The 10,380-nt window shown below is 43.7% G+C and overlaps 1 protein-coding gene across 1 annotated transcript; it reads left to right on the forward strand.

The window, feature by feature from the left end:
* Positions 1–1,066: 1,066 nt before the first annotated feature.
* Positions 1,067–8,087, forward strand: CCDC90B (coiled-coil domain containing 90B; the record flags this gene model as incomplete). Its single annotated transcript, XM_079542969.1, has 9 exons — positions 1,067–1,187; positions 1,416–1,535; positions 3,969–4,072; positions 5,765–5,866; positions 6,341–6,382; positions 6,462–6,533; positions 6,615–6,668; positions 7,416–7,530; positions 8,032–8,087. 9 exons carry the CDS (start codon positions 1,067–1,069, stop codon positions 8,085–8,087), a joined length of 786 nt encoding a protein of 261 aa, XP_079399095.1.
* Between the last annotated feature and the right edge of the window lie 2,293 nt (positions 8,088–10,380).

The raw sequence follows: 10,380 nt of genomic DNA on the forward strand, positions 1-10,380 counted from the left end.
CCCTGGCAGTGTTCAAGAGGTGTCTGGATGACGTGCTGCATGATATGGTTTAGTGCTAGTGGTGGCAACGGTGATGAGGAGACGGTTGGACTGGATGATCTTATAGGCCGTTTCCAACCTTGTGATTCTATGATTCTATGATTACTGCTTGGCTTGGTAAAAGGTCTGCCTCACTGAAAATTCTGCGTAAGTGCTCTCTGGGGCACACTGGAAGCACTGACCGGCACACCTTCCCAGATTCCCACACACGCCTCTACGATGCTCCGTCAGACTGACAGCACACACACAGTGCTGTCCAGGTGGCCTCAAGGCTCTTCTCCATGCCTTACAAAGACACAGCATTGGTGTGAGCCATTTCAGCTTCAGATGGACCTCATCGGCGCACACAGCTCAGCAAGGCGAGCTGTTATTCTGACCTGCGCAGTGACACACAGAATGCTTTTCCAGTTCTGGGCTGTGTCAGAACACTGCTTGCATCTGTGCCCTGTGACACAGGCACCTCTCTGAATATCCCTTCTCCATATATTTCACAACTAAGGGTGATGGCTGGTGTTTTTTCTTTTCTGAGCCCTTCTCCATCCAGTGTGCTGTGCGTGTGCTGTAACTTTGGATGCTCATCCTGGTACTCAACAGACCAACACTGCTGGCCGCCCCTCATGCCAGAAACCAGGCTGGGAAGGGGTACAGCAGTCCCGACCCCACTCAGAGCGAGCTGCTGCAACTGACAGCAAACTTCAGCCTCTTGAGCATCTGTGATGCGGTTGCTGCCGCTAATTAGAACTTCTAAACAAAGAGGAAAGGCCCAGCGCCCGTGCTTTGGGTGGTGCCTCCACCAGGGCAATATGGCGGCCGGAGAGCTTTTCTGTGACAGCGAGAAGCCGCCGCGTGCGCATGCGCGGCCCTCTCTGCCTACGCGGCGCCGCGGACCACCTCTCTCCACCACCGTGAACTACACTTCTCAGCATCCTTCGCGAGCCCGACCGGAAGAGCGTTCCGGCGGCGGTTGCGTAGTGGGTGAGGCGGGCTGGTCGGACCGGAAGCGGGGTGCTCGCGCCGTGCTGAGGAGATGAGGGGTGGTGGGCACGGCGCCTCGCTCTTCGGGCGGGTCGGTCGCGCCTGGCCGGGCCCGTTCTCCGCCTGGGTCCCGCAGCCGCCTCGGGCGCTGCCGTCTCCGCTTCCTCGGAGAGGTGAGAGGCGCCGGAGGGCCCTGTTTGTCCTGCTGCGAGCAAGACTAAATATAGTCTCCTTGTTTAAGCGATAAGGAGTTTCCAAACAGCAGGCTAAGGGAGAGAGCAGCAGGAATGAGGTGCTGAACGGCTTCTTGTTGCCCTGCAAGCTTTGTTATGATGAAAGAGAGAAAGTTACCGATGATAAGCCATTCACGTTAAGCTTAAAGCACGTGTTGTCGCTTCCAGGTCTTGCTGCCACACTCCCTAGGAATTCGTATGACGTGAGAAGAGTTGAAATCACTCCCCTGGAGCAGAGGAAGGTAACTTTTGACACTCATGCCTTAGTGCGGGATCTGGAAACCCACGGTAAGTCATAACTGTTGAATAGTCATAGAATCATAGAGTGGCCTGGTTTGAAAAGGACCACAGTGCTCATCCAGTTCCAACCCCCTGCTGTGTGCAGGGTTGCCAACCACCAGACCAGGCTGCCCAGAGCCACATCCAGCCTGGCCTTGAATGCCTCCAGGCATGGGGCATCCACAGCCTCCTTGGGCAACCTGTTCCAGTGTGTCACCACCCTCTTGGTGAAAAACTGCCTCCTAATATCTAACCTGGATCTCCCCTGTCTCAGTTTAAAACCATTCCCCCTTGTCCTATCACTATCCACCCTCGTAAATAATCCAAAGGAAATCTTTACCGTTACTGTGAGTGTGATCAGTTATCCTCATAGCAGTACTTTCCTATGTTTTGGAAGCCTCTAGCAGAGGCTGGTGAAGGAGAAGCATGTGGTCTGTAACCATACAGGCTGTTACAGTAGATTTGCCTCATTTGTAGCTGTTGGTTTAGTTTATATAGCATCTTCCCTGCATTTAACGTTCTTTCCCAAGCTAATGTAGTCCCTGAGCTACTGTGGGTTGGTCAGTTAGTACCAAAACCATCCTCTGTTAAGGAGTTTTGAAAGTCTACTGATTGTGTAGAATATTTGTATACACAGAACCTGACTTCAGCTCTGTTGGTTTGATGCCCCCTCAGTTCTTTTGTGGGATGAAAGAATGAACATTTGATCTCTCATGTCACTTAACATTATGTAAACCTTTGTTGTATTCCCCTATCATTCCTTCTCAAACAGTTGAGTTCTGGCTCAGTGAATTTTGCCAAGTTATTGTTTGACAGTGAATGTCCCACGGATTTGAATAGTGACATGATGTTGGATCTATTTTGTTCTCTACTTTTTTTTTTTTTTTTTTAAAGTAATTCCTAAAGTTTGGTTTGCTGTACTGATCCCTTCCAAATAGAGCTGATATCTGGTATCAGTTCTCTGTTAGAATTCCAAGATCTCTATCCTAAGTGGCAGCTGGAATTTTATCCAGTCAAGGCTAGGACCTTTTCCCCTGTGAAGTCCTAATAGTTTAAGTACACAGAAGACAGCCAGTAGTCCACTAATAAGGTTTTGTTGTTGTTGTTTCTTTGAGTTTTAATGCCTGTCTTGTCAGCATGTAGTTCCCTGCGTATCTTCTGGAACTACTTCTAAAAACTGGTGTTGTATTTGCCACTTTCCTTTCCTCAGGCAGCCAAGACAGCTTGTTATGTGTTTCTTGTCCCACGTACTCATTCAGCTGTTTCTCCTTGGAGGTCCTTTAGAACTCAAGATGAAGTCTGATGCTGGTGCGGTTGTTACTGAGTTTGTTAATTTGTTCTGTAACTGCCTCAAACACGTCAGCATCACAGTGACAGGGCTCTGAAGGTAAAACCTGAACATACCACCAAACTGAAAGATGCTTTTAAAGTCTGTCAAACTTGCTGCAGGCAGTTTTCAGTCTCAGGTCTCTTACATATATGGATTTCTCCACGTTTTCTAAACTTCCATGCAGGAAGGACAGTTCCTAATGAATGAAACAGCACAAGCCCAAGTAACCCTGAAAACGCAGGGAAACCGAAGCAATACAATTACACTTCGGTGGAAGGAAACTCATACATTTTGCATAGTTCTTTTAGTAACGCAGTCTTGCAAGGCTTGATAATTCCAATAATTCAGAAGGGATCGGCGTCGTATTTCTCTAAATAGCTTAATTTGAAAGCAGTTTTCAACGAAAAGTTAATTGATCCCAATTTATGAAATGGAGCAGTTGAAGCATAACACATCAGTGTGATTGCTGGATATAAACCTTTAGCACAGAATCAGGTTTGGCCAATTTGACAGCTGATTCTTCAGTTCTCTCCCTTTAAATGCTCCAAAATTGCATCAAGCTACCAACAAAGTGCAGTTTTTATCTTCAGCGAGCAAAAATCATGCAGTCTGAATTCATTCTGCAAGCAATGGATGCAGCAGTCTTTAAATCAGTTTTGCATGTGCTTATATCTCTAGAAAAATTTCCATATGTGCAGACTTGCTTTTCAGTTTTATTATTCTATAGGATGCATGCCTGGTAGCTCAATTTAACTTGGATTTTTAATAGAATTTGCAGAAGTTCATTCCAAAGCAAAATGTTGCTGAATTATTTTTAGAATGCATGAGGAGATACACGTACAGAAATCAGGTACTGCCATCAGCTGCACGTATCAGCTATCTCAGTGTATGTAAAGCTGATGTCCTTCAGATTCGTGCAGCTTTAAATCTGCTGGCTTTTGCCTAATCTCCCCTGCTCCTTACTGCCAGTCCTCAGTAACTTTGTGACTGCCCACTTGCTGCTTTAGTTAGGAGCAGCACGTTAGTGTCCCGTTTGTTAATCACTTCTTGCTCTTCCCTTCACCCAACTCTCTGACATTGCCCAAACTTGTCATCCTTCAACTGTTTTTCAGGCTTTGCCAAAGAACAAGCAGAGACCATCATGTCAGCATTAATAACCCTCTCAAATGTCAGCTTGGAGACAGTCTATAAGGACATGGTTACCCAGGCTCAGCAGGTAACATTTGTTTATGATATGTATACACACAGAGTTGTATAAACATAGTAGCACATGTTTGTGTATCTAAAAGACAAGAGAGCAACTCTCCGTAATGCCACCAATTCCTTTCTGGGATGGGTTTCTCTGGGTCTCAGCGTGATACTGAGAATGTAAATTTCTCCCAGAAGTTTCTCACTTTTGGAGGTGGCCATGTGGTACAGAAGTAATACAGAGACTGCTTCGTTAGAGCTCTGAGACCAAGCTTCAAACTGTGCTTTTTGCAGCAGTTGAGAGCAGAAGAGAAATGCAAGGAAAGCATTTGTCCTATTTCTCTATTCATAAACTGAAAGCAATCACTGGAACTGCATCACGATTTTGCTCCTGCATTTTGGTCTGTAAAGTTACATCTGCTGTAACAGCAGAAGGTGGCTGGGATGTGGGCTTAGGCACCACCACGTGGTTATGCAGTGTTAAACAGCTACTGCAGCCCTCAGCAACTATCATTGTCCTTGCCCAGGCCTGACTTAGGTGAAAGGTTAGGCCCAGGAGCCGTTCCCACAGAGCACAGTGGATGGAGGAAGAGATTTTAACCATCCAGCTGTCACCTGTGGCGTGCCGCTTGCCCTCAGGGACAGCAGGCAGGCTGTGACTTGCTTGGTGGCTGTATGCACCTGGCTGTTTGCTCTGGACTGCTCAGAAGCTCAGCCTGTGCTCAAGCAAAGCGTCCAATTGTCTCCTTCATTTAGGGTCAGGTGTGTGATTGTACCTGAAGGCAGTGAATCTGTTCAGTAGTGTGGCTCTTCCTTCTGAGCTGCTGACAAGTTCTGTTTTAACACACTGCCAAAAGAAAAAGAACTTTAGCTTCTTCCTGTAGGCGTCTCAGCCAGCATCAAAAAGCTCTGGTGCACAGTAATGGTTTTAATAATTAGTCAGGAAGGCACTGCAAGCTGAAATTACATGCCATTCTTCTTCAGTGAGTTAATGCAATTAAGTGTTCGCTGCTGTTTTATTTAAACTGTGGGCTCCTACTTCCACAGATTTTTTCCTTACTGGCATTTATGCTTAATGGAATTTATTTATTTTTTTCTGTGAGTCTCAAAAAGAAGACAAGAAGCTGTGTCTTTGTTTCTTCTGTCAAAGCAGAAGCCTTCCTGTTTGGGCATCTGATTACACATAAAAGAAAAAGACAGTATCTAAGCTGTCATTTGTATGGAATTATATGAGGTAGAACCACCATTTTTATGGTGCGTTCAGTGACCATGCTGAACATCTTGGGATAAAGAGAGTGAGCTCCTTGGTGTAAAAGGCCCTGAACTTCCTCCAGAAACAGTAACAACTTCATTGTGTTCAATGAAATAAAATCAGACCTCAGTGGAAGCAGGGGCAAAGGAATTTAGTTCAGCATAGGATCTGAGAAATACTGTTAGCTACAAACAGACTCACAGATTTGTGATCTTCCATGCTGAACGGCAGGGAAACTTTCTTCCACCAGTTAAAGGAGCACTGCCTTCAAGAATCTAAGCTATTCCATTTCTTCCTTAGTTTTCTTTATTTTTTTAACTCCAGTTTATAAAAGCTGTTTCTTTTGGAGAGTTTCCCCATCTTTATGCTTTGCTGCAGTTTACTTCCTAATTTGAGTCCTAAAAATCCCTTCCTTTGCTTATCAGACAGTTTGGAACTTAACCACTGGCTTATTGTATTGTTTCCAAGGAAATAACTTTGCAGCAGATCATGGCACATCTGGACTCCATTCGAAAAGACATGGTCATCCTGGAAAAAAGTGAATTTGCAAACTTGAGAGCAGAGAATGAGGTACTAACAAATCCCTTTAATTAAGCCGTCAGTACTCTAAAATATACTGTGATTTCCCCAGTGCACCGTTTTTGTGGTACAGAATATTTGATGTCATCTTCTGTATTACTCAAGGGCGATTCTTGTAGTCTTGTTGCTGTTAACCATTCAATCCAGGGAGAGCAGTCAGGCATTTCTGTTAATTAAACTGGTGATTAAGATATGTTTTAGTTTTGCTGGACAGCATTTTGGTGTTTTTCTCCTGTCTTTAGTCTCAGAATACGAAACAATGATTTTGAGCAAAATTCTGAGCAGATTGTATCTGACTGTTTAGATAGAGCACACCAGTTAAGGTATTCAGTTGGGAACACATTGCTCTGTGGGAAAAATGGCAGAACAGTAATGACAGAAATGCAGTGCTAACACTCGCACAGCTGATTGTTTGGGCAGCAGTTTTCTGAAGTTATAAAATCTCTTTTCCTTCTCTGTTCCTAGAAAATGAAAATTGAACTAGATCAAGTTAAACAGCAGTTAATGGTAAGTAAACAGCAAGTAGGTATACACTCATCTCAGGGGGAAAATATGGTTGTTTTCATGATCTTTATTTGCTTTAAAGAATGAAACCAGTAAAATCCAAGCTGACAGCAAGCTAGACATAAACCTAGAAAGGAGCAGAGTGACAGATATGGTAAGCTGACCTGTGAAGATACTGTTATGAGTTTGGTGTCATCTTCCTTCGCTGCAGTTGTGATTTATCTTTTATCTGTAGTTTACAGATCAAGAGAGGAAACTGATGGAAGCAACTACAGAGTTTCATAAAAAAGTAAGGATTGAATTCACTTTACATTGAGCAGGATGCAGTTACAACCCAGATGTCATGTAAACACAACTTCTGTGAAAGTTAATAGCTGTCTGCCTGTGATAGAAGCCCTGTGTGTTGTACATGTTGATGGGATCTGTGTGTGGATCTCCCAAGCAGGTGACGCACAAACCTCATCTCTCATTTCCAGAGAGCCTTTGTGCAGACTGTTCTAGGTAGGTGTGTTCTGCCTCGCTGCCCGTTCTGGTGTTAAGCAGCGAGCTGCCTGGCCCTAGCAGAGACTGTCTGGGTGCCTGCAGCCAAGCAAGTTTCAGGGGCTGGGAGTCCTCAGTGCCTCCTTGAGGGCACTGCAGCCTGATGCTGCTGAGGGACATTGCCCATTTTCAGCATCCGCTTCCTTTTCTTGGATAAGGCTAGTGATTTCTTAGACCTTTGTTTGGCAAGAATTTAGGGATGCCATGAAGACATAATAGAACGTCCTCCTTAGGAGGCACGTGGCATATTGCAGGTAAAATTCAGATCACGCCTATTTTTCTCTTCTTCTGTCTTCATCTTTAATATACTTGCCTATGGTATTAAGTGTTGCTCTGTGACTTCTGAGATCATTTACTAATTACACAGTAATCAGTCATCTTTACCAGTATGTTGGAAATTTGTTATTGCTCATAGCACGATATTCCTGTTTTGTTTTGCAAACTGGACAGAGCTTGAGAACATTGTCAAATGATAGGCTTTCTTTTAATGTTTCAGGATTCGAATACCAACAGCATTATTTCAGAGATCAGTAATAAAATTGACACTGAAATAGCTTCCTTAAAAACGCTCATGGAATCAAATAAACTCGATACGATACGTTACTTGGCAGGTATGTGATGGGCACAAGGGTGAGTACCAGGGACTTAATTTGGACACGTAAAGTTCAAGGGTTATTCAACATTACGTGCAAAATGAATTTAAAAATGCAGCAGAACAGCAGCAGATGACTGCAATTGGGTGTCATGTCTGATGTGTTAGCTTGTCATTTTGTTCAGTGGAAAGCCTGTTTAATTACATTTAGTTAAGACCCAATACAGGCATCTCTCCTGTAATACCATTTCTGACAGATGGGCAACAGCAGTAAAAATTACTGTAGTCTGCTGTGCTCTGTGTTACCCAGTTCGGTTCTTCAGAAGTATTCCTGATACGATGGTTCTGCAGGCTGCTGAATTGGAGCTCCCACCTCGCTGTGTAGGCAGTGCTACTGTGGAGGATACCACATCTAAAACAAGGCATTGCTTTCCATTCTGTTTGCAATTAATTTCCTGTATGCAGAACATGATACAATTTAACGTTCATCTAATTACTGCTACTTTTGTTCTTTTAACAGCTTCGGTTTTCACTTGCTTAGCAATAGCACTGGGATTTTACAGGTTCTGGAAATAGTTCTAAACTGAATGACCCCATTAAACACAGGTGGAGAAAAGGCCAGCCAGGCTGCATCTGCCAAACCATCACATCCGTGCTGTAGGTCACCGTGCTACCTCCAGTTTTGATATTGTTCTGATTGTTGTGAACAGTGTTTTCTGACTGTGTAACACTAACAACTGAAATAATATGAGGGGGAAGTTGGCAAATAATAGTAATATTTCAATATCTCCTATTGAATAATGTATATATTTCAAAAGACTTTGTGTATTCAATCAGAAAGTGTTTCCTAATGGGCTTCAGAATCAAGTTTGTTGTCTTCTAGAACATTGCCAGCTCTCATCTCTGTTCCAAATGGAAATACTGAACATTCAGCATGCCTGTGGAAATACTGGACTTGTTTCCAACTTAGTATTACTGATATGGGAGAACTGCAGCAGATTCCAAGAGATGTACTGTGATCCAGGCAGTCACCTTACGTACAGGAGCTGGGTGTTTGTTCCTCTCTTTTCGATGGGTTTGAAGCCTGGTTCTTTGGTTTTATGTTTTCATAAATATGTATGAAAACATCAACATATGTATATAAAATACACACTCCAAGGCCTTTTCTAAAGAATCCTTGTTTTTCTTGAAAAATGGTTTACATAAATTTAAAATCTTGCGTAGAACTAAAATGTTTCTACAGATTTATTTATTTTTAATATCCCTTAAAATTTCTGTAAGCCCGGAGGTCAACAGAAAGGGAGAACTTCATTTCTCCAAGGGGAAGTGCTGTTGTTCTCACTGACTGCAGGCAGCCCTGGGACAGATAAGTGCTCTTAACTCCTCCCTTCCAGCAGTGCTGAGTACTCTCAATAAACCTGCATGTATTTTCTGGTTGTGGGATCTGGTTGTGCCACAGAAGTGCTCCTTGAGAGCAGTCTGTGATGCTGTGGGCCTCTTTCAGCTTCAGGAGATGAGAGCCTGCCTACAGCAAGGACTTCTCAGTCTAGCTGCAGAGACAGAATGTGATGGGTGGATGCCTTCCAAAACCGAAGCAGTCGGATCGGGTACAAATGCCTGTGCTTTTCATTTGACTCCTTTTATTTTCAAAAAATCTTCCTGGTTTAAGCTCTGTTCAGAATAAGCACTTCGTGGGCTACAGAATTTATAGTTCTGGATAGCGGCAGGTTTTCAATTGCAGTTCTGTTCTGTTTTCAGTTGAACTTGCTGGTATCTTGCAAATTCTTGTATTCTGTGCATGAAGTTATGTATTTAATGTGTACATTTAAGAAAATAAAATGGATTTCTTACATTTGCTATCTGCAGTGCTTGAGTACAGATGACTGGATTGTACAAGTGTGGCTTTTATAATGAGCACAGCACTGTTAGTGAGCTGAGGCTGCTTTTTCTGTTGTGGCTGTGTTAGTGGAATGGGTGTGGGGTGCCAGCACAAGGACCTGAGGCAACCCCTTGCTCCGTGTGACTGCTGCACCGTCACACATCCATCCTCATACACACTGCATTTCTGGAGTTCTCTGCAAGACACGGGTTGATCTTTGGCACCATTCCTACGTTGGAACAGCACCAAGAATGATGGACCAAATCTCATTCATGGCAGCTCCACACCACACTCACACACCTTGAAGTCTGTGATCCAGATTCTGGATTTCTCCTTGTCTGGCACAGGTTTATGTTATTGCTTAGGATGTCCTCCATCTATTGCATCTATGGTATGCACACAAAAACAGAGTTTTTCCCTAACTTTGAAACTTACCACAATTAAGCTTCTCTGGATAGCAAAGGAGAGGACACATCAAGATTCAAGCACCAGGAAATTAACCTTTATAACACAAGGATTTATAATTGGAATCAAAACAGCCAAAGTATTATTCATGAGAGCCAGTCTGTGGCCTGCACAGAGTGGCTAGAGATGAAAAGTCAGTTGCCTGGCATCCAGCTGCTATTTTGCAAGGACTTACCCCATATGCTGTTCTTTGTGTCTGTACCCCACAGGTCCTGGCTGAAGTAAGGGGCTTCCTATTTATTTTTTCTGTTTCAGGGCAGTGATACCAAGCTCCAGTAGGTGAGGATAGCTTTTTCGTAGCCTAGGGCCTATGACATTGCTGCAGGTGAATTTTGGAATGTTCCAATTTGCAAAGCTCTTGTTAAGCTACCCTGGACATGAAGAGAAGCCCTCTTTTTTTCTTTCTTGTCTGTTTCTGTTTTCCTTGCTGCAGTGATTTAGAAATATTTTTTGTCCCGGAGAACTGGGAAAGCAGTTTGATGAACCACAGCTCATCTGCAGAATTGGGCTCTACAAGTGCTTTGC

This window comes from Tetrao urogallus (assembly GCF_951394365.1).
Source record: "Tetrao urogallus genome assembly, chromosome: 1".
Lineage (NCBI taxonomy): Eukaryota > Metazoa > Chordata > Aves > Galliformes > Phasianidae > Tetrao > Tetrao urogallus.